The 25742-nt window shown below is 36.0% G+C and overlaps 1 protein-coding gene across 1 annotated transcript in view; it reads left to right on the forward strand.

The window, feature by feature from the left end:
* Nucleotides 1-1378: 1378 nt before the first annotated feature.
* The window catches only part of tafa1b (TAFA chemokine like family member 1b), a 160218-nt gene continuing 135854 nt past the window's right edge, over nucleotides 1379-25742 (forward strand). The window contains exons 1-2 of the mRNA XM_088915798.1: nucleotides 1379-1421; nucleotides 4855-4992. Of these exons, the coding sequence (XP_088771924.1) occupies nucleotides 1379-1421; nucleotides 4855-4992 (181 nt within the window). The remainder of the gene's footprint in view (nucleotides 1422-4854; nucleotides 4993-25742) is intronic.

The raw sequence follows: 25742 nt of genomic DNA on the forward strand, positions 1-25742 counted from the left end.
ACACCTATTTTATAGCTCAGAACTCCATAAAAAACATAACCATGCAAGTCAAATAAAAGCTTTAAAACAAAATGCAGGGTATTTTTTTCACATGCACAACGCTGCTTGTGAAACAAGCATTTAGGTGCCTTTTCCATTGAGAAGCCTCCCCAACCCACTCAACCACCTTCAGAAACAAAAAAAGAACAGGCAAATTTCTCACTTTTATACTAAATTTACCTTCATTACTCATTCAGCAAATATTTTTTCTAGGGGATTCAGTGATATGAGCCATACTGTAAGGTGATCTGTTTTATTTTGCATTCCTAATGTCAGGATGAATAATCTGAATTTACTGCCTCGTAATATAATGGTACTCCAAGTGAATACATACAGGTAAGGTAGTGGAAGTGATCTAGATTTGGTGCAATCTCCCCTTTGTTGTCCATTAAAAAAGAAAAGAAACAACACTGTGATTTATAGTGTAGTAGTGGCTCAAATCTGTTACAAAAAATAGAGGGAATGTTTGCCATTCTCTTTTTTTTTCTCTAGCATCACCAAAGGAACTTTGCTAAAGAGATATTATATAGACACAAGAATTCTGCATTAAAACAAAGAGGCATTAAGGTACAATGGGTAGAACAATAGCCCGCTGCATTTTTTATGAATTTCATCCTTGCACTGAAAGCATATTGACTCTGTTTAATTAACGTTGCTCAAGTCAGATCTTTACATTGCAGTGAAACAGCAAGGCATTTTTAGTATGTACTGTAGAGACACCCCCCCCCCCCCACCCCTCTGCCTCTTCTCACACCCCCTCCGTGTGCCCTCCTTAATGTGTTCCGCATCATTCCTGCTGATTTTGTCAAAGGGTTAATAACTAAGGTTCATTATACAATGTAGTTGCTCTGTAATAGTGGGCAGTCTAGCTTTAAGACATGTGATACCGCTCCAGTAAGGGTCTATTGAAATACACACACTACTTAGTACATTCTAAAGGAGATAGAGCTGGTGCTTAAAGCAGCTTTTTCAATGGGAGGAATGAACTGAAGGGAAGGCTGGTCTGTCATTAAACAGGGATTGATCCTCGTCTTTAAGTAAATGTGAGGCTGCAAATTAACTCAAGATCACTTCAAGGGTCCCCTCTGGTAAAGAGGTGACGCTGTGAGATGATTTAAAGGTGAAATGACAAGGTTTCCACCCCTTAAATCCAGGCTACTTTCTGACAGTGCATCTCAGCACTGATATTTCATTCACTCTGCACGCAGGATTGGAGCTGAAGAGAAGAGGGGGACAAAAGAGTTTTTCCTAATCCTTGTTTGCGTAGATTATTCTAGGAACTTATCGGAATCCCTGCCGTGGAATGGATGGATTTAAGACAATGTGTTAAATCTTTTGGATGAACACTAATAGGGCTCTTTGCTACTGGCTGGATTACTCAGGTAAGAGCTTTGGTCTCCGCGATTTGAGTCTTTTTAAGCTCATTTAGGGTGTAAATCTTTTCAGCTAATAATTGGAACTGCATGTCTAGGTTGCCAGGGTTAAGTGGTTAAGTGTTAGGATTCAAAACAAGCTCTAATCTTTGACCTATCTAAAACTGGTCATTATCCCCTTGATCTAAATGAAGTACTGTACAATGCCGAAGAGATTTAGTTATGATTGTGACATCTCAACACCAGTAAGAAACACAAGGGGGATCTGATAGGATTTAGCATTGTTGAAATCTGTACTTTAAAGAGGACAGCGTTAAAGGAGACTATTTAATGAGGAACCGATTATTTTCTTTTGTTTCAATATACTGTAGAAATGCAAGGTAAGGAAATGCGAAAGTTACTCTAAGGAGTTATATGAGGCTCAAGACCCAATTTTCTCAATTTTATTGTTTCACTAAAAGGCTTAATAAAAAATGTCCCTTCTTTCTCTTCTACTGACATAATACATTTTTGAGAACATCCTGCTACAGGCCAGTAGTTGTGACTTTTTAAGTTTGTTTTCTTAATTCGTTATACTTATGTTTGTTACCTTTAGGAAAACTAGTTTCAACTAAAAAAGTTCCTAATCAATACTTTCTGTTCATTCTTATGCCAAATACTTAGAACAGAGATACTTTAAGAGCAAACAAAATATAACTGAATCTATTTCTTTTTTAAAGTCATCAGATATTTTTCAAATGTATTTAGTTGAACATTAATTTTTCTGGTTTGGACAACATCGGTAGTTCATACTTAATTAAAGATTGAAAGCTTATGTGGCCAACAGTTTTCATACCAAAACATCAGCTTAGGAATATTGTTTCTGTTTTTAAAGGTATATTATATGATCTTTCTTTCATGTTTTCACAATATAAAATGTGGCAAAAAGAGTAGGCAATATAGATTTATTTTCAGACTGAGATGAAAGAACAATGATCAAAGTGAAGAGGAACAATTGCTTTTGCGCTGGACAAACAGCACGTGAAAAATGAGACCTCCATAAAAAAAAACAGACGTCATTGCAATTTGTGTAATGAGCACAGAAAGATAAATCAATGTACTAATTAGGTGGCAGAACAGGAACAAAATGGACCATTAAATAGATCTGCAAATTTGCAAAACCGACACAAGACATGCCACTTAACTAGGAATTTATAAAAAAAACAATCAAATGGTGTGTGTTTATTTTGATGAGTGTCAACATCGCATCGCTGTCTGAACAGTTCAAATTACATGGAGCATAACTTAGGAAATAATTTAGCTGTCCTTTCCTATGCACGACCCTGTAAACACATGGCTATCTTTTTGAAATGCAAATCAGGTCTGATTCTTTGCTTGTTATTTCATACTTCGGAAATACAGATCACCGTGCAGTTAAACACTTAAATAAAAATACAATTAAACAAATGGTCAGTCCGCGGTTGGACAGATATAAAAAATGCAAAATTTAATTTTTTCATTGGGAAGAGAAAGGTAGTTTTTCATGATGAAGGCAGTTTGCCAGTGAGAAATGCAATGCACTGAAAGAGCTCCTTAGGGAATCATATGCATTTCCACAAAACTGTAGCACTGAAAGGATTTAGTGTTTCAGGGGGGATTACTATGAGCTTTTAATAATTATATGCTTAATTTTAGACCGTGCATATTCATACATAGTAGTTTCAATGTCATGTGAGGGTATACGGAGATTCTTTTCTAATTCAATGCTGTGCTTCACAAAATGAGAGTGCTTTGTCACAGGATGATGTTTATGGCTCGTAATTGACCCACTCATTCAAGATCACTTCTTTTAAAAAAAAAACGTTGGCTCATCATCGCTGAAAGTGAATGGCAAGTGTTCAGTAGAGTTTATTGATTTTTAAACTGCATTGTTGTCCTTGTTCTCTCCAGTAAAGAGTTACTTTGTTTTAAAGTAGATTCTGCCGTTACACATGTACAATTACTGAAAAATGTAACACCAACATGCTCTGCAAAACTCTGTTCCCTTAAGAATGCAAAAAGTACTGCTAATAATGCAAAACATTATAAAAAATTAGAGAAATGACAGAGGTTTAACATGTCAGAAGTTTAAATCCGAGTTATAATATTAAAAACAGAAATGCATCACATTGGTGATTTTTCTTTAAAAAAAGACTAATTTTATAGTATGTATCAATTTAACACTGGTAATCTTAAAATACAATGGAAATGTTTATATACTGTAATAGTATTAAAAATGCAAACTGTGATAGGTCAGGGACAACTTGTGCAAGACATAATTCCACTTTTGTCACCATCGGATTCAGCGATAAACATGACTGAGGACACCACATTTTTTAATTAAAATAGATGCTGAGCAAAAACGGTCTCAGAATGAGGACTAGACTTATGTTCTTTATCACCTCAATAAGAGACACTTCATTGAGTTGAGTGGGTAATACATTAACACTATTCACCCAATTAATTCCATCTTTACAGAAAACAAGTTAATTATCGAATGTGTGTAGGAGTTTTGATATGCATTTCATATACAGTACTAAATAAGCAGCTGCATTGTCACGAAAATAATTGATTTGACAACACCATGCTAATTTTGTGGCATAGAGATGTCCTTAAAATAATGAAATGGAAAAAGGATTAATATTTCAACATTTCAGCAGCTGTCTTCCACAAAGACAGTATCTATGTACTGTATGACATATCAGTCTGTGGCATTTATTCTGCTCTTAGTACCAAACAGCTAGTAAAAGTATTAGCATTTTTAAGGTTTTTCACCCACTTCATGAGCATTTTCATAAAATAAGTCTGTATGTACTGACGCACATAACCCTAACAGATTACTCAAAATAAGTATACGTAGCACATTTCATCTTTAGCTATGAAATTTTATATTTCTAAACGATCTCTACCATATTAAAAATGAAGCATTGCATTGCAGAATCCATAATCAGTCATTTATACTGAGAGTAAAGAGACTGTAAAATAGGCTCTTTAATTACAAAAACTGTAAGTGCAATATCAGAGACTTACTGTACAGTATGTGAAAGATAGTGACCACTGGGCCACATTCATAAATTCTTATGTATCTTTTTGAGCAATTTTGCTAAAAAATTTCAAAGGCACCATTTCATTTTTTTCTGATCTTCTTTTTACTTTGCGCTGAATACAAAATGATCCTCCTGGACTGACACTCATGTTAAGTCTTCAAATCGTAATAAATGACTGAAGTTTTCTGAAGCCTTGTGCCACATACTGTACACTTGATCCGGGCTAACTTTGAAACATTTGGTTTCATAAATATACTAGCTCTCATTTCAAACAAGATACTGTAGTTGCCACAGATAACTGGTGGACAAACTTGATGTGCGTATGTATGTATTATTAGCAGCATATTCATCAGTATTGATTTTTTTAATCCTTTTAGAGAATTACCCTGCAATGTCCTGGTTCCTGTGTATGTGGATTAGTGCAGGAGCCATGCTGCTCTGTCAAGCGAGCTTTTACGACACCATACAGCAGCACCACCTACCCAGGCCAGGTAGGAGTGCCATCCAGATCCTAGGTACAGTACATATTTTTTTATTCTACTCTCTTTTTCCTCAGTCACCCCCATTTCTTTGTGCCATATCAATGATCACCAATGCCTTCTTGCTTGTGGTTTCTCTACTCTCTAAACATTTCTTTTGAACTTCGACACCCTGTCTTAAAAAAAGAAAATATTTCCATTTTCCACATGTTGAACAAACATTTACACATTTGGACCTTGATAAGAATGGAGCTGTCATTTCAAGCTTTGTCTCCGCTTTGATATCTTTTAAGAGTGCTTGGAAAAATAACTTCACACTTTTCCCTTTCCCTTTAGAGGATGCGTAAGGTTTTTGTCTGTACCGAGAGCAGATTAGATCAATCATTTTATTTTATTCATAATTTAAAACAATCCCGCACTCGCTAGTAAGAGGGCAGTCATTTATCCAACCCCAAACTCAATGAATGGAGAAGTTGAGAATTCTGAAAAGAATAATACATCTTCAAGAGGGATAACAACACCTAAAAATTAGATATCTTTGAGGAGATAGTGAGATTCGGTTTTACCTGTTTAACTGAGGTCCACCCCACTGGCCAGAGGACCAGAAGGGTGAGGCACCCGCAGAGTGAAGAGAACCATGGGCAGCTAAACAGGTTAAGATGGGATGCAGGAGACAAAATGCGAAAAAGGGGATTTGTGTAAGATATACACAAAAACGCTTTTGAAAAATGACATTGGTGATCTGTTACAATTTGGAGCAGCTGGGCAATAGTGACTTGGTTTTCTTTATTCCTCCCAGACTTCAGTAAAGAGCTTCCATTAAGTGTTACTGTTGTATAGCTGGAAAGAACATTCTCGTCTTACTGTAATGGAAAAGTGATTAAACTGGAACCAGATAGAAATGGAAGTCCAAAGAGATAACAATTCTGGTTTGGTTGGCTTAATTTAATCAACAGTGTAAAAATTAAATGATATACGCTTGTGATGCACAATAAGCCATTCCAAGCTGCTTTGTTACTCCAGTGGGAAATGGGTTATCTTAAACAATCTTAAAACATGCTCAACATTAATGTCTAAGTTTTAGTTACAACATCAATGAAATGTCCACAGTCTGTTTTTGCTATCCTTATTGTATTAGATGTGCATAGTCATATACAGAGGTTTTTTTTTTCTGAGTAAAACTATCTGCAGGACATTTCCATTACCATACAAATATCTGTTATATACCATGCACAAAATAAAGAAATTTCAGAATAGACCTGCTACAGAAAGGTATTATGTAGGCCAAAAAGCACTATGTAGTTTAAGCACTGAGTTATAAGCCTGCCATTTAAATGGAAGCACAATAGTCTTACTGATGGTTCTTAGCAGAGATAGGGGTGTGAGAAGAGAAACAGAATGAAAAAAATTAAAATTGCGCTTCCAGGCCTTTCATGCTTGGAAGCTTTTGGTGCCAGCACTGTACATGAAACTGTATGCCCTACAGTCAGTGTCTTTTGCATTATGCAAAAGGCCAGCTAAACAGAATTCAACCTCAAGGAGCTCAAAAACTAGACAGTTTATAGATTAGTACTATTTATTTCCATTAATGCAAATGAAGGCTGAAAGCTAGTTGTTAAGGACAAAAAATAACCAGACAAGACTCCCAAGGAAAAAACTGGGTCTCAGAGCCTACTGTACATACAGGCACGACTGCAAAAGGAGAAATAAGTTAAGCTTACATTCTAAGAAAGCTAATCCTTTTCAGAATATATTTGAAATAGGGGAAGAAAATATACTGTCCCATCTCATTAATAAGATGTTTCATCAGGATCTTAAGATACAATTGCAACTACCCGGATAAAAGGCAAGTATTTGGGTTGATGGTCCCCATATAAGCAGCCAGAATGAGGTGAAGTATCATCTCTTTACTTGCAGGAAAAAGCCTGGGTATTTTCCATGTACCTTTTGTTGTGAAGCATCCATCTGTGGGCTCTATATTTCTTCAAAGATAAAGCTAAAAGCAATTTGAGTCAGTTCCAGTTTTGTTAACTGATCTAACCAGAACTACTCTTCCAGAATTGAAATGCTGTGATAAATATTTTAATTACTGTAACATTTTTTTTTAAAATTTGAGGGTATTCTTCCATTTCAAAGGCCTTCTAGTATTTTTTTGCTCTTCACATGCTGGAGACAATGTGTTCAATTCCTAAAATTTTAGAACATAATTCCTGTTAGACCTACAGTTAGGTCTTAATTTTATAAACAATTCGAGAAAGAGTGAGAACTTCACTTTCAAGCTCCCAAAGCTACTCAAAAGCAATAATAATGATAAGAACAAGAAATGAGACAAACCACAAAATAAAGTGGGGGAAGGGGTGGAAAAAGATCAAATTTCAAGTTTGAAAAATTGCCTGCATTATGAAACAGGAGTACTGTAGATCAGACACTGTGTGCATACTAAATATGTGAAAAACAATGTTAAAAAATGACAAATATTTTAGTCAGGTCTGTGATACAGATTGAGTAAAGGTTTTACAGCTGCTTCATCACCTGCTCCGAAACAGCACTGCTTTCTCCCATGAGCCTCTGCCAGGCAGGTTCCCTGCACCCTGCACTAGTAAGATTGATGGTGTTCTGATTCCAAGCAGCCAATTCTAGTCTCTCAAGAAATAATCCACTACATTGACAGATGAGCAGAATTTGACATGACGCAAGTCTCATTCACATCACTCTGCACCTGCCTATTGAAAGCCAATGAGGACTTTTCAGAGAAAACCTGTGCTGAGATTTTCAGATTGTACCTGAGTTAGTTACACAGGGTCAAAACACTCATCTACAGGGCTATCAATATTTAATGATTTCCCCTGAAATGCAGCCCGATAACTATTCTGTGGAAAAACATGGACGTAATTCCATCTAATGGCCATATTCTGAACATCTTCCCTATAACGTTCTAGATTCTTAATCACTGAGGTACAGTACAAGAGCTATCCTCTTCTGTTCAAAAGAGTAACAGAATCGAATGCAACAGCTCATGTATCCACTAAATATGAACATGAGTGCATTTCAAACAACTGACCTGTTTATTTTTTAACTAAATTCAGCACTGTTGTCTATTTTTCTTAAAAATATAGACATGTTCTGATTGAATGGGTATATCTCTAGGATCAGTGTTTATTTTCAGAACAGAACTGAAGTTGACTGCAATGTATTTTACATATTGCTCATGCACATATTTTATTTAAAAATCTGCTATTGTTGAAATGTTGAAATTGTTGAAATGACACACAATACATGGCATTCATTAAGATGCTATTAATAATGTTATTAACAATTTAAGCTTACCTGTTGTGGCATTTTGCATTAGCACATACAGTATGCTTTTATCATGATTGCTTCATAAGAGATGTCAAGGCATTGTACAATATTATCATTATAATGCATTCTGGCGCACCATGGCTGCCGTCGCATCATTCAGGTGGATACTGCACATTGGTGGTGGTTGAGGGGATCCCCATTACCTGTAAAGCGCTTTGAGTGGAGTGTTCAGAAAAGCGCTATATAAGTGTAAGCAATTATTATTATTACTATTATTATCATCTATACTAGTAATAGCAATAGAGACCAGTAGATGCCTTTCAAAAGCAAAAACATCTAAAACGTCTTTACCGATTTAAATATCAATCCTAAAATGGTATAACATATGAAAATTACTTCCTTCCTTTCTTCCTAGCTGTGTTATATGTCCTGTCCAGTTAAGGTATTGGGGCTGGTTTGATTGGGTTTAAGATGAATCTAATACATTACAAGCTAATATAAACGGAGGTGACTGTATGCATATCTGACAGTGAGACATTTCTTATGTTGAAAGTTTAGCAGTTGTTGAATTGGCTAGGGTATTAGAGTGGACAGGCCATGATTTGCACTGTTAGGTGGGTGCTAGTGATAGTCCATTGATCTCCTGATTGAAGCCAGTGACTCAGGATTAAAGCAGAGTGAATAATTTTACGGCAGAGAATTCAGATTATGAGGACCTGCAATCAATCTGCTGCTTTGTCGAACACATTAAGTACATGAAATGCTGAGATTTACAAATGTTAAATAGAAAAAGGGCGGTATATTAAGTGACTTTGTATATTTAAATTATTGCACATTTAAATTAAAGTGGGTGACTTTATTGATCAAGTGTGTACTGTTCATCTCCTTCAAAAAATAGCAATAATGCTAGCACCCCCTGAGGACCAATTATTATGTTAATAGAGGAATGCCAACATGATTTAATCATCTGTAGTTGGGTATGTTCAGAATAGCCAACTTCCTGTGCTTCAGTGAAAAGATGCCCTTATATCAAGCTCCATACTTAAGACTACTGAGAATTTTGTATGCTATACTACTAGTATCTATACTACCGTTAATTTCAGAAAAAAAGGTTTTGGTAAATTTTAAGAATTTTAAGAATCAATCATTATTTTTCAAAAGCAGATGACATGGCAATAATGTGGGTTATTTGTAAAATATACCACACAACCTCCCAATAAACCCTACCCAAAATAACATGAAAAGAGCTTGCACTTTATTAAACTACTTACTGTAAATGATTACAAATTACTATGGATAGGATTTGGTGCTACACTGTCATACACTGACTTATTTTCCCAAGAATTAGGCTGTCTTTTCTGGTAAAGCATTTGAGAACTGGCATAATTGTTTAACTGTACAGTATTTCATGCATGTCAGTGTTGCTGTCCATGGTGCTGATAGCTGCCTTCAACACAGACAAAGAGGTTAACTGCAGAGGGAAAGTTGTCTAAAGTAATGACATTTATACAAATCTTTGGCTAAAACTTTGGATCTCAACTCTCAAAAGCAAAGAGTTGCAAGTAAAAGTATTGTTTTGGAGCAGCATCTTGTAAAGAGTGTCAAGCATTGAAAAACACAGTGACGTCTGTGTACAACCATTCTACAGTAATTTGTCCTTCCAATGCATAGTAAAGACAGAATTGAGTCTTTGTATTTTGTGTTTTAAGTAATCGGACAAACATTTTTTTTCTTGGCCATCTTTTTTCTTTGTCTTCTCACTCAAACAATATGTACAGAAAATATGCAGACAAGATCCTATGCAGCACGTCACCCACAATTTTTCACCAAGAATATATTAGGATTTTTTATGTAAAGTCTGTTTCCACAGATAAGAAACCATTTGGAATTGACAGTTCTGCTATGGTTGAATTCTCTAGCATATACTGTATGCACAGAAATACCCTGTTCTTGATTCAATATACTATGCATTATCTGAGCCTAATCTTTTTTGTATACTGTATTTCAGACAAATGAATTGTACATTAGATACAGTTTGTGGTTGGTCTTATCTGCCTTAGCTTTTTGTTATACTCAACGTGTTAATAGCTATACATGATGCTTAAAAAACTAGAACCACAACAATCTGTGTTGCCACAAAAATAACTACACTGTTGTTATAAATCAGACTAATTTAAAACCCATTTTATTTGTTGGAACTAATTATAACAGAAGTGGCATTCAAAACAAATTAAATTAGATTATGCTCACTTGTATTAATGGAAACAAATCAGAGTTTAGTTAATTGGATAAAAACAGTTTATCCTGTTGGCAAAGCTGTTTCACAGGCACTTGTTTTTCAGCAATTTTTCAAAATATGTTAATAAATAAACAATCAATTATGATAATGAATGGTTGATTAAGTGAGATGACTATAAAAATGTACCTATTATTTTTTAACAAATGACACAAACAGATTTGTTTTTTCATCGCAATTAATAAGCTCTATTAGAGTTTTTTGGGCTATTTTTTATAGAAAAATCAAACCAATCTCTAAGTGTATTGGATACTAAATGATGTACTGTAGTTCTAGAAGCTTGAAATGCTTTTTCTTTCAATTATGAACAAAACCATAGGGACACAAAAAAACTTCAGTCAGGTTTCTTGTTCCATTTGCCCTTTGAGCTAATCAAAGCAACCTTTTAAAACTGTACAATAAAGTGATGATCATTTCTGTGCTGTACACGATTTTCTCACACATTTCGATCTCCTCCACTCTATCTGGCATTCAGACAATTTGTCATGGATCAGATGAAACAATTTGTCATGGATTAATGCACTTAAATGTCTCTGCGATAGTAGAATCAGTCATTGGAAAAGATGAAGAATCCTATTAGGGTACTATTTATGGCATGGATCTGTACCATCTATATTTTATATATTTTTCTTAAAACACAAAAACTGCTGACTTATAAAAAAAAGCCTTTTTTAACTACTGTATAGTATCTATAAATTGGAGCATGAGAATTGTGTTACATGCTTTCTTCTAAACACTTAAAAGGTATTGCAGTTTGCAGAGTCATAGTTGCAACACAACAGATAATTAAAATCTTAAGGAATACATTCCTTCTATTTATTATACAGTAAGTGAAATGTGTAACTACATAAGATAGAACATGTAGAATTTCTTTATTAGGATGTAATTTAATTTAATGATATACACCTGACACATCACATTCTTGACATAAAAAAGTAGGTTATGCTTATAACTACTGGTTATAACTACTGTTTATCTCACATGTTTCTGGCAATGGTTTAAAACTCAATAAGAAGTTAATATCTTGCCTGTAGTGTTAGCATGCTTTTAAAAAATATCATTAAATACTTTACCTTAAAGATTTACCTATCTTAGCACTACAGCTGCAAGATAAATGATCCTAAAAGAATTCCAAGCACCTTGGGATTTTTAAAGCCTTAAATTTAAACTGTCATTTCCTGGGAAATGTTGTTTTTGTTAAAAGAAAAACAAACTCCCAGCTTAAAGGTTTTGTTTTTTCTTTTGAAAAGAGCACAAATAGCACTTCTGTGATGGAATGTTGAAGGTGCTTCAAGCTGCGTTCATAGAACAAATTCCAGTGTGGACTGAAGTTTGAGTATTGATTATCTAGAAGACAAACATGTAATTTGTGTATTGAAAGAGCCTTTCTAAATGCATTTATAACCCAGTGTAGAAGTCAATATAAATTTCTATGTCTTTGCAACATGTACAAGCCATGTGTTGTTTAAATACATTTAATTGTTTTTCTTTTATAATGTAAAAAATTGCGGTATGGGTGGCACAGTGGTTAACATTGCTGACTTACAGCGCTGGAGCCCTGTGTTCAATTCCAGACCTGAGGTGCTATATGATTGGAGTTTGCATGTTCTCCTTGTGTTGTGTGGTTTCTCTCTGGATGCTCTGGTTTCCTCCCACAGCATCCAGGTGGATGCTGCACATTGGTGGTGGTGGTGGAGGGGAGTTCCCATTACCTGTAAAGTGCTTTGAGTGAAGTGTCCAGAAAAAGCATTATACAAGTGTAAGCAATTATTATTATTAAAAGCATAGTGTACAGGTAGGTTAATTGGCTTCTGAGAATATTGGCCCTAGGTGTGAGTGTGTGCATGGTGGTGTTTTTGTGTGTGTGTCTACCTTGCAATGGACTGGGTCTTGTCCAGACGGTGCCCTATTTTATTCCCACAAATCAGAAAACCAAGCACTATAGACCACAAGAGCTTAGACTCTGAACTAATCTTGAAATTAAGACACTGCAGATGTACTGTAGATCAATATCATTGACCACAGAAAGTCAAATTTCAATTCAGACCACATTTTTGCAAACTAATATAGAGTGGTAACTCCTAGTGTTATTGTTTCAAACTTTCTTGTTCTAGAGAAAATCATCAGAAATGGTTTACCATTAAAGAAAACAAAATTAATGTAATACAGTTTAACTTAATTTCTATTTGAACTGAAAATGTGAAAGTCCACCATATGATAGGAAGTAACTGGTGCGTTTTGTGCTGGGACAAATATTTGAGTTCAGGATGGTCTATTTGCAATTATGTTTATTCTTTCTATGTATATATAAAATGCACTACAGGGTATACACAATATTTTATTCTCAGTACAACTTCAGAATAGTTTTAATTGAAAAGCCTACCAACCAAAACAGATGGAACAATTCATAGAAAAATTGAAGTATTGCCTTGGGTGTCTATTGATTTCCCTCAGCACCTTGTTCAAGGTATACTCGTAAAATATTTATAGTGCTCATTTGTACTTCTCCATACTCTTTCCCTTTGGTTTTGAACCTCTCTCTCATAAATCACATAATGCAATGAAATATATATATATATGCAGCTTCAGCTGTTGTAAAAATGAAAGCATTAAAACTATGACCATACATTACTGAAATTAGGCAATACTACTAAACCTTTATAAATAAGATAGAATGTATTTGCTATAAATTTTTACATTTTGATTTGTCTGTCATTTATTCACAGTTTAAAAAAATATTTACAAAGTGTTGTTTCCCTCAAACTTCAGAAAGTGTTTTGGAAGTGAAATGGTTAAAACTCATTTTTCCTTGAGTGTCTTTCATCATGTTAAAGACAATGATTCAAATGATTACTTGTTTTATGTTTGAAGTGGCTTCGGGGGGGGCATTTTAATTGAAAGATTCGAACTCAGTTTGTCTTGTCTACAGTGTCTCATTATTACAGCAGATAGGGAATCCAGAGACGAGACACTGTTAAATGTGCATCTCACATACAGTATTGGCTAAGGTTTGGAATTATATTTTTCCCAGAACTAAACATCTTGCTCAACTTACTCGTACACGTAACATACTGTATAAAGGAAAGTGAAACACCAACTAGAGGACACAAGTGGAAACTACAAGCATGTGAACAGGAACAGTGAACAGGAGGCACTCCTGTACACAAAGCAGTATATGCATGGAACAAGCTACACAGCCACGTGGTTGAAGCTGTTACATTGACTTCTTTCAGGAAAGGGCTGAATGAGATTCGTGGATCAATTATTTACTAAACAATCCAAAGGGGGTACCCTCACATGAATCCTTCCTTATGATCTTAAAGCTACCAGGTAAATATTCATATTTGAATTCAAGGTTTACAACCAAATGTTTTCTATATTTTGTGTTGTGTATGTTTTAACTATTTTGCTATGTCCTGTACAGTAAATGTAAATAGTAGGGCGGCACAGCACCCTCACAGCACTGGGGCCCTGGGTTTAATTCTGTACCTGGGGTGCTATCTGTGTGGAGTTTGCATGTTCTCTCCATGTTCGTATGAGTTTCCTGTGGGAGCTCCAGTTTCCTCCCACAGTCCAAACACATAGAGTTAATTGGCCTCTGGGAAAATTCACCCTGGTGTGAGTGCGTGTGTCCCTGTGTGTGTTCTGCAAGGGACTGGAGTCCCATCCAGGGTGTATCCCACCTTTTGCTTGCTTTGATAGACTCCAGGTATCCTGAGACCTTGTATTGAATAAAGAGGTTAGAAAATAGACGGATGTAAATAGGAGTCTTATACAGGAAGTCTGTCAAATATGGAAAGTTTCAGTCTTGGCTAGATTGCATAGAAAAGAGTGAATTCTGCCAGCAAAGCTTTCGAAAGGACATTTCAAGTAATTAGTCTGTCTTTTGGCAAGAAATGTTCATTGCATTGCTTTGGCTCTGAGTTCTTTTGAACCAGTCTTCAAGATTCTCTTGCTGCTGCAATAGAAATAACACCAAGTATTCTAATCAAAAAACTGCTTTAGGGAGCAATTTAGCATGAAAGTCTCTATTCAGAGTTTAAAGCTTTATTCCTGAAAACCCACATTCCATGTAGGATAATAAGGTTTAACACAGGAAAGCCTTGTTTGTTACGATGGCACCACTGGATATTTTCCCTCACAAAAACCCTTCTATCTCTAAATTTTTGTCAAAGAAATACACAGGAGCATCATAGATTGCCAGACCTCTGCTTCCTAGTTGGTATAAACAAATATTGTAGTGTTGATATCAAGATCAACACAGAGCCTAACTTGGGTTTAATAAGGCCAGAGAGTATACTGTATCTACAGAGCCCACAGGACCCAAGAGTACATGCTGACTGCCTAGGTGTTACAGTAAAGGTTAAAAACTCTGGCATAAGAACTATTTGACACAATAATACACACTCTGTAATTTACCTTTTTTGAAAGTGTGATTTTCTATGCCATTCCCTTAGGACAGAGGAATGACAAAGAACCATTATCTGTCAACCGCTATTAGAAGCTATTGTTGGAAGTGGTGTTCATCCTCTTCTGTCAATAAAGAAGCACAAAAAATTTCCCTTGCTATCTCTAGCTTAATTTCTGTTAACATCTTAACTTACTCAACAACATCTTAACTATCTGAACTTGCCTTTTAAACAGGCATCTTATTTCATACATCCTGAGAGTTTTTAAGTTATTACAATTTTCCTTGATATTACACAAGCTCACATTGATTTGCTTCATTAGGTATTTATTTATGGTACTGTACTGTATGGCTCCAGTCTGCTTGGTGATGCTGAAAAGAAACCAAAATAAAGTTACTGTTTTTCACAGTGAAATCAAATGTGTTTGCTAAGGAAAGGTGAATAAAGAATTTATATCTGAAACTAAGGAGACCAACAGGTCCAGTCCCTCTGGGTTGGTTCATTGAGCATACCATCTCTTACAGTTATGCTTCTGGCAATTTATGCTATCGAGTCAGAAACAGAAAGCATTATTTGATGGCTTATATGATTTAGAGCTAAAGCTCCGTGGAAGACAGCACTTTATGCCACATGTAGGAAACAAAGACCACAAACCTTGTGTGTCATATGTACAAATCTGCAGTTTGAGGAACTGTTGGATGTCTGTGTGTTGCAAGATCTGCTGGAGTGAAGGGTGCAACAGTATACAAATATAAAGAATTAATATTATGCATAGTTCAAATTGATTATTTTTGGCTACATCAACACAATATAATTGGTTTTGCATTTCTACCAATCGTTTCCTCAAAAGTACATTGATTAATTTTGGGAAAAAATAAAATCCTTATTTCTATGAGGCAAAGCAATATTTTCCACTACTTATTTTTCAAAAAATAGCTTTTTGTACAAAGGAGCGTTTATCACACCTTTACAGCAAAAGGAGAAATGAAATCAAACCTCCAATCCTAAAAAAAACAACAGATCCATTCATCATCAAAACTGATGGTCTGCTCACAAAAATGGAACCGAGCTGCAAACTGCGCTTTACAATTTGACATCTGTACAATCTCCGAGACGTTTCTTTTTTAAAAAAGAAAGTCCCTGACACCATTTAAGACACCACAATTTTAGAAAATTAGTTTCTATGAAATGTCACTTACAGTAATTAACAAAATGATCTGACAGTAAATAGCTTCATGTGAATAAGTATGTGAACCCTTAGATTCTCTTATGTAACTGGTGACACATCTTTGAGCAGCAGTGCGTTTAACAATGCGTTTTCTGCAACTGCTATTCAGTGTTGTTGTTTTTTTTGGGGGGGGGGTTATGAATTTTGGACCATTCTTTCTTACAAAACATCTTTAACTTGGTGACATTTGACCATCGCATTGTGCAAGAAGCTCACTTCAAATCCTGGAATTACATTTCAATAAGCCTGGAATTTCATAAGCATTTTAAGCCTGGAATTTCCATTTCTACCATTCTGTTGTAGAACTGTCTGCATGTTTAAAATCATTTTCTTACTACATTTACCCTCTTTCAGTTCACCTTCAGCTGGATGGCATGATAAAGTGTTCATATACTCATGGTACTGTCAACGATGATAAGCAGTTCAGGTCCTGAGGCAATAAAGTGGTCCCAAACCGTGGTGCTCCCACTACCATTTTCAATGGTCACAAAGAGTTTGAAAACCAGAATGTTTGCTTTTCCCCACACAAAACATTTCTCATTGTGACCAGTTTGTTCAACCTCTGACTGATTTGTCCAGAGAATATTCTTGCAATAGTCTTCTTGATTGTCCAGGTGCTCTGCAGCAAACTTGAAACAAGCTTCAGTGTTCTTTCAGAGAGCAATGGTTTCTTCCTGGCTATCCTCCCCTGAAAACCATTCTCCTTTAGTATTTTACTGATGGTTGAGGCATGAACTCAGACATTAGCAACAATGAGAGAGACCTGCAGATCCTTAGATGATATTCTGGGATTCTTTGCCACGTCCTGAATGATTTTCAGGTTGCTCTTGGGAAGACTGTGGCTGGACAAGTAGTCTTGGATAGCATTACCATGGTCTTTCCTATTTTGCAGATATTTGCACAATGGCATCTGGGTGGCAACCCAAATGCTTTCAAATGATTAGTCTCCAGACTAATAAGCATCAATTAGTCTTTTTCTGAGGTCCTCTAAAATCTCCTTTAACAGTGGCATGACATGTTTCCACTACCTGTATGGTGAAGACTAAATTCAGAATGTTTAACTGCCCGTTAAGTAGGACATGGCTGCCGATACTAAGTACTTCAGCACTTGTTACCCACTTATTTATACACTTTTGCACCACATTGCTTGCCGAGATATGCTCCGGCTCCCCGTGATCCTTAACTGGATGATGTGATTAGAAAATGGATGAATGGATTATGTTGTGGGTTCAAAACCTTTTCGCTGCACTGTATAATTTATATTTGAAGCAGATGACACTAAACCCGTTACATCCTTCTACTGACACATTAGCCTCTGTCTTTCCTACCATCAAATATAAAGTTTGTCATTATTTGTTCCTGGGCCAAAGTTTTGATTTAAACTGTAATGTTCAGTAAGGATGAATATTCGGTGAATAGAACAGAAAACTTTAGCAAATGTCTTCCAATTGGAATCTTCCTGAATTTGAAAAGGCCATACTGTAGTATCTTTCTTTCCTTTATTTCATGCTTAACGTTTCATTTGCCAGATGTCTGTAAACAAAATGAAGGTTGAAATCACGTTGTACATTATTCATATTCATTGATTGTTTAGATAACTATTTCAAAACTTGCAGTGACACAATGCTCATTTTAAGGATTAGCCATTACCACCAAAAGGTCTTTTGGTTCCTTTAAGTTTATTTTAGTTATAGACTCAAAATCTATATATACAGAATACAAAATCTAGATATACCTTCCAGTTTCTGGATGAATATACCTTAATTTTAAATCACCGTTGCAGAAACTCTGACCTTTTTTTCAATAATTGTAGTTTCTCTCCACCAAGCATCTTTTACTTTAATAATTTCATAGACCAACAAAGGACTGGCTCCTTCGCTTTCACCAAGAGTCTGTTATGTCTAAAAATATGAAAGAATCAATTCCTGTTTTTTAAATGATTCATTCAGGGAAATGACAATGTGCTTTTGAAAGAAGTGTCATAGTCCTCTAAAACGCTATGTTAGATTAGCCCTGTTTTCAGCATTATTCACTGTCTATTGTTAAGGGTTCCAGCTCCTTTTCAGATTTCTTTAGTACACTAATGAGAATTTTACACAGATTTTGGACAGGGCTGTGTAACCTATCGCTAGCTCAATTTTTCTAACTTCCAAGTAAATTAGAAATGTCATGTATAATACAAATAGGTATGGGCTCGTGGGGTTATGCTCAAAGGTTGTGACAATTTATAATAATGTGAAGGTTGTTGTCAAGTAAATACCAGAGTGGAGTAGGAGTGGTAGGAGGGAGACTCAACAACAGCTGAGCTCATTTGAGACGATAGCATTTTTTATTCATTTCAAAGGCATAATTCTTGACAGGATTTCATTACTTGTTTTACTGTTTATCAGACGCTGCATGCTGTTGTCTAGCTCACTGGCACATAGGATTTGGCAACAAAGGCAGGTATGCCTCAGCACACTCCCCCCAGTGCAGTATCGTTTGCCAGATTAGGTTAGCTTAACTTTGATCATGGATTGGTCTTGATAGCATCCTTTATAGCTCTGGATTGAGTATGCACACTGGATGCAAGATAAAACCAGACACTGAGAATATAAACTTGCATATAGTTAAAAAAATTCAAAGGGAATGAAGAACATGTTTATTGATCCATGTGCATGTAAATAAACCTATTTTTTTTCTTGCTCAATTGTACCTAAAATGCTCGGTGTGTTGAATGGGAAAGGTGAAACGCCTTCTTCCAATCCAATAGCTCAATTCAGGGCAATAATGGAGAGAAATGCATCCTTTTAATATTTCAAATCTTTTTGTAAAAAATGGATTTTATGGCAGTGGTTGTTAAGAATTGTGGCACAGTGGAATTGGCTTTAGTAGCGCTTGAGTTGTGATACAATGAAAATCGTATTAAATCCACAGATAAGGGCTCTTCATCTTCATTCTCAGGTGTTATATGAATTGTAATGAAGTAGGTTTTAACTAAGCAGTCATCAAGCATGCATACTGTATGTAGTCTAGATAGGTTCAGTTGCTGTGGATTATGGGGTATGAATATTAATTTGCACTTGCCATTTCACAAGATATAAAGAGACTAGTAATTCCACCGTTTGCATTTATACTGTACAAAGATAGCAAATGGTGAAAAAGGAAGTCTCTTTAGACAGTTCCACCCCCTCAGCATCGTGAAAGAGCAAGAGCTCATTAATATTCATTCTCATAATAGATTTCTGCCTTCACCAGCTGTGACCAGTGATAACCTGAACATCATCATTTTAATAAAAATACTATTAATAACTTTTTTCGTCTAAAAATGAGAAACACTACAAAATTCCTGTTATTCTCACAGTTGCGTGCAATTTGTGACTGTTTTAATCTAACAGCAAAACTTGAGCAAAAGCCAGAATGGTCTGGACATTGGTTCTATTGGCTTGAAGATGACCACTATCTGTTTTTTATGTTTCAAACACAATTGCAAAATCAAATCCCAGCTCTCAGAAAGCCTGGATCAGATATTTGCAGCTGCCACTGGCCAACACATTAGTGTGCACACCATAATAACCAACCTTTATCAGCAAGGCCATGTGCCAGGAGACAGATGGTGTGCATTCTATTAAAGTACTGCTGCCAAGCATGGATAGGTTAAAAGAATACCTGTCAGGAATATTACTTGTTTATGAAAACTTCATCAACTGCTTTAAGAAAACTATCATATAATGGAACACCATCCACACGTGCACGGATATCCATAGTGCAATTAACAGATCAAGCAACACTGTTTGAAACAGTCTGGGGACTTGGTGATCCACATGCAGTGAAAAAATATGCATTTTAATAAGTCTTTGAAGTACTGTTTGCCAAAAATATCAGTGTTCAGTAATGTCAGTGTTAAAGCAGACCTGAACGCATTTGTAAAATGTTACCACTTACTGTAATTACAGTACAACTGAACAAAGTAACCTATGTTCACATACAGTATTCAGCTTTTATACTGTAAATCAACTGATATCCATGCATCCAGACATGCTGAGATGTCAGACCATCAGACTGGAATTTAGCTTCCTAAGCCAAAACTGTGAAGTTTGCAACTGTATACTTATGACTTCAGATTTCCCCAGAGACAAACACACAGGAGCACAAAGCTCAAAAATCATGAAATGGATCCCGGTCCATTTAACTTTAGGCCTGGCAATAAGCATCCTGACAAAGTTCAGGCCCAATCGATTAAGAGTCCTGTTTTTCCCTTAGGTTTGGTTTGTGCAGGTGGAATTTTCTAAAGTGCATGAAAGAATCTTCACCAGGTCAGCGCACAAGGATACTGTGTTCACTGAAATATACAAAAAACAGAGCTTCATACAGTATACAGTATGGCTTCTATTGGATGTCACACCACTCCATGACACTAAGATGGAACTTTTCCTTCTTTGTAGCTACACTGATTTCAGTAATGTACATTATAGTGGCTTATAAACCTATTCTAAATGGGGATTACCTGAGAGCATAACATAATCATCCATTGGGATTCTTCACTCTTCCACTTTCTTGCAGAATTACTTAAGCATGCTCTACCTGGTGCTGCTCATGTTTGCAGAGGTAAACTGAGCTCAGAGTACTCGTGCAAGCGCATGGACAATACCAGCCACTCACCAGCATTCCTCTGTCGGGACTGGCTGGCTATGCATTTCACATGCAGTCTAAAGCAATCCCAACCTGAAGAAACTATTACTCTCTTCTTCTGTCAAGGCACTGGGTAGCTGGGTAGCTGGGCTCTGCTGTAGTACAGTTACTGTACATCATTTTTCACCAGATGGCAAAGTTAGCTCAGATCAACTTGTTAATATGAGATTTGGTTTTCTCAAAACGCTGTACGTCTTTTTGCAATGAGTAATAAGACAGAGGGGTAACATGGTGGTGCGATAGTCAACATTACTGTCCTGTAGAGGTGGGGCTCTGGGATCAATTCCTTTTGGTGCTCTCTCCATGGGATTTGTATGTTCTCCCCATGAATACATGGGTTTCCTTTCCCCCCCACAGCCCAAAGAAATACCAGTAGCTTAAAAAAGGAAAACACCCTGGTGTGAGTGTGTGTGTTTGCATCTGTGTGTGCCATTTTCAAGCAGCATAGTGGTTAGCATCGCTGACTTGTGGAGCTGGAACCCTGGATTCAATTTCAGACCCTGGGGCTCTATCTGTAAGGAGTTTGTTCGTCCTCCCTGTGTTCGCATGGGTTGCCCTCATGTTTCCTGAAGAATTCTGGTTTCCTCCAAGAATCCAAAGTCATACTTATACGTTACTTGGTTTCTGGGAAAATTGGCCCTGGTGTTAGTTTGTGTGTGTGTCTCTGTCTTTGTGTGCCCTGTGATGTACTGGCATTCTGTCCGGCCTTGCACCCATTCCTTGTTCAGGTAGGCTCCAGCTCCCCCAAGACCCTGTATTTGCTTTATAATTTGAAATTTAAATATCTGTTTCTACATGTATATGTTAATGTGCATACAACCACATACTGCATGTATGTATGTACAGTATACTGTAAATATCTACTGTATACAGTATATGCAAACACATCACACTTACTATTGTATTGAAAAAGACATCAGAAGACATATTTAGAAGGTTTTTAATGGGAAAAATGTCCTTTTATTTTCAGATAAAAGATTACAACTTTAACCCTGAGCAACAGACAGAGACTAATCTTTGCTGGCAGAAAAAAAACATGCACGTAATAAAAAAGACAGCCCTCTAGAGCTAAATCATGATATTAGGTATTTAATGGTGCAACATAAAACTACTTTTATAGTGGCGCTGTGATCACAGTCTTAGCTGATAATGCTTTAAAAACTGTTTTCTTCAAGAAACAGTTTGCTTTTCAAAGGAGTTGGGGGGTAGAAAATGGTAGGAAACCCAGACTGTTTTTTTAATACGTTATTAATTAAATGAAGCATTTATTTCTTCCTAAAAATAAATGTTTATTACTGTACGTATTGCACAATTATTTAAAAAAGAACCGATGTGTAAATTGATCTAATGCAATTATGCAGAGTGGATATACACCTCTATAATAAGCAAATGCCAGGTTATTGTCTTAGAATATATCTAATTATAACAGTATTCTCTCTAGCAATTTTGTGAGCCTTTGTCACTGCTGGTTATTCATATTGAAGTGTTGTTTAGTTTTGTTAGCTAATAATAAACAGAGGGAAACACGACAGAAGACGTTTTCTTTCTGCAGTTAAATCAGATTGTGCCCTATGTTACATAAAGGAATGTTTATCATAAATTATGAGCTAATTAACATTTGAGTGGTGGTATAGGCATCCCACGGATCATAATTCTAATTAAAAGATGACAAATGAGTGTGCATTAATATTTCATTGAAACATAATAGTCTGAGAAACCCTGCTAGCAATATGAAACATGTTTAGCCCCTTAAAAATAATTCAACAACAAGAGAGTTTTATGAGAAAACTGTTCCTTTATGTACTGAGTTTATGTACTGCTTAATTAACATTTACTCAACAGTTTATGTTTCAGGATATAACACAAGCGTTGATAGAACACTTCACCAGGTCGTTCAATTCATGACAGCAAGCATCACACTCAGCAAAATACAGGATGACATTCAGACTTCAGAATATTGCCAAACACTGTTAGAAACATGTGATACAGTACATCACCACTGTCTCCTAGAATTCAACTGACACTTGGACTCAATCAGCCTGTCCAAAATTAAATTCAAATCTATAAAGAAATCTGAAGAAAGGGAATACTTACAGTAGCTGCTGCATTATCTGGCTTACAGTGCTTTGAGCCTGAGAGCATGTTTCTGTAGAAACTAAATACATTACAAGTACTTTGAAGCATATGGGGAAGCAAATGGTGTCGAAAAGCAACATGAATGTACAATCCCTGTCTGTCATAAACAGACAAACATAAACATACTGCACTCTTTTTCATCCTGATTAAAACACTCAGTGAATTCGGGTGAGCTAGTGGGAGCGTGATTTTCAAATTGGTAAAATACACTAAAGCTTTACCCCTTGCTTAAACTGACTTAATGTGTGATAGAGCAGGTAATTTACAGAATAACAGCTAACAACTAACTTTAAAATGTTTCGTTTTGAAAAACGAATTTAGAAAACCATGCCATTTTCAAGAGATTTGTCTGTTCAGGAAGAACTGATGGGCAAATCCATCCATCATTTACAAAATACCTGGTAATTACAATTTCCACTTGAATAGGACCTTAAAAACACACAAAACACAGGCTTTAACATATCTCTGCTTGAATAATTACATTTATACAGTACTTTACACTGTCCCAAAGGATTGTAAAGTACATAACATATAGGGGAGGACCCAATTCACCTCCCCCACGAATTTTAGTCCCCACCTGGATGTCAGCCATTGCATGCCATTAAGCCAGACTTCCACTACACAACAGATCAGGTGGAGATAAGAAATTTACTTACCAGTTTAATGGGGAGCTTTCAAGAAGGACAGATTGTGCAATCACAGAGCGGGATTTAGCCAAGACACCAGAATTAACATGCTTATTTTTATGAACAGCACCATGAGATCTTTAATGGCCAAGCAGTCAGAAATTCGATTTAATGTCTCATCCAAACTACACCTCTTAGAGCACAGTGCTCCCGGTCACTATACTTGTTTACTGGTTTGCAAATGCTGATGCAGTAGAAGACCTTCCGCTGTCTGTCCACCAGCACCACTTGCAAGAGTAACCTGTTTATCTACAGGTCTCCTATCCCATTCTGATCAGGCCCTACCTTACTTAGCTTCAGAGAGCTGACATCAGGCTACGAGGCAGTAGTTCTTCTGGGACTGAAGACAATGCTCTGCTTTTCAAGACAGCTGTCCTGATAAACATACAAAAAAGACCTACCCAGACATAAAGAGCACCTGTTGTAATTATATATTCTATATTAATTTCAAATCTATGAATCATTTTAATAGACAGTTTGTAATGACGTTCAGTGTCTTCCAAAGTATTTAGATTATTGGACAGCTTTCATATTTTGTTACTTTAAAGTCTGCAGTCATGACACTTTGAAGTAGCAATTGTTGTTTGTTAATACATTATTACAATAGTACACAACCTACTCTACACATTCAAGGCAAAAAAAACAAAACAAAAAAGTCAATGGATAATTAATATAAAATAAAAATTAGTAGTCATGATTACATTACTTTTCAAAACTTTGCTGTGGCAAACCTAAACTCATATAAATGAACCACACATTTAGTTTAGTGGCCTCTGTGTGTAATATTAGTGGTTATTAATAATAGAGAATTTTAAACAAAGATTCAACCAGGAAGAAACAGCTTTCTAAACAACTCAGGGATAAAATTATGTAAAGGCTGGAGATTGGAAGAAGGGAATACAAATTTTTCCAGAGTGTTAATATCTAATTGAACATGGGGAAGTTGATGAAGTTGATCATTATGACTAGGACACCGCCTAGATCTGGCTGTCCCTCTTAACTGAGGTGGAAACTGGTTAGGGATGCTCCTGCTAGGCCAGCAACAACTTTGAAAGAGGTACAGAGTTCAATAACTGAGAAGGGAAAAAAACAATATACAGTATTAACAATAGTTAACAATATCTTAGCCATCCATAAAGCTGGCCTGTATGGCATAGTGGAAAACCCATCTCAAATCCCATGTGGAGTCTGCAACAGAGAATTAATTGATGAGGAAAACATGTGGCAAAGAGATTTGTGGTCAGACAAATGGAACTTTTTGGTCTAAGCGATACATCTAATGCAAACCCAGCCTAGTGCATCACTCAGTTAACACCATCTCTACCATCAAGCAATGTGGTTGTTACATTATGTTATAGTTCTCTATCTCATCACTAAGAACTGAGAAGCTTATGTCTGATGAGCAAGGTACTGGCCAGCCTTAGAGGAAAACCTGCTTGAGACCGAAAACTAGGATAGAAATTCAACCTTCATCAGGACCCAAAGCACAAAGTTCACTGGAGTGACTTAAGGATAAATAAGGGAATGTCCTAGAGTCGCCCAGTCAAAATTCTGATTTGAATCCTATTGAGAATCTGTGGAAAGACTTGATAACTGCTGTCCATAAGAGACCCCTGGGTAACTTGAAAGAGCTTAAGCATATCTACCAAGACGTTGATTTCCACCAAAAGTTTAAATCCACCAAACCTTGTACCAAGCCTTTGCACAATGATGGTAAAGTGAAAATATTGCAGATATAATTCATGGGTCTGAATATTTATGCAATCAATATTTTTCATTTTTTTTCTCCTTCACCCTTTTTTTTAGTTAATATTTACTGTATGGTATCATACCTTTAGTTGTCTTAGGTTTCTTAGTTTTCAGCATTCAATTTTTGAATAAAATACTATTTTAAATGTTTCCACATCATTGTAATTTCAACAAATGGGACATCATTCTCAATACTTTTGCATGGTATTGCAGATGATTAATACTATCCAGTATACAGTACGATAATACAGTATATATATGTATACAGAGTATGCATGTACAAGTATATACACAATATATGTTATGTATAT

The sequence above is a fragment of the Atractosteus spatula genome, chromosome 5, assembly GCF_055471065.1.
Source record: "Atractosteus spatula isolate fAtrSpa1 chromosome 5, fAtrSpa1.hap1, whole genome shotgun sequence".
Classification (NCBI taxonomy): Eukaryota; Metazoa; Chordata; class Actinopteri; order Semionotiformes; family Lepisosteidae; genus Atractosteus; species Atractosteus spatula.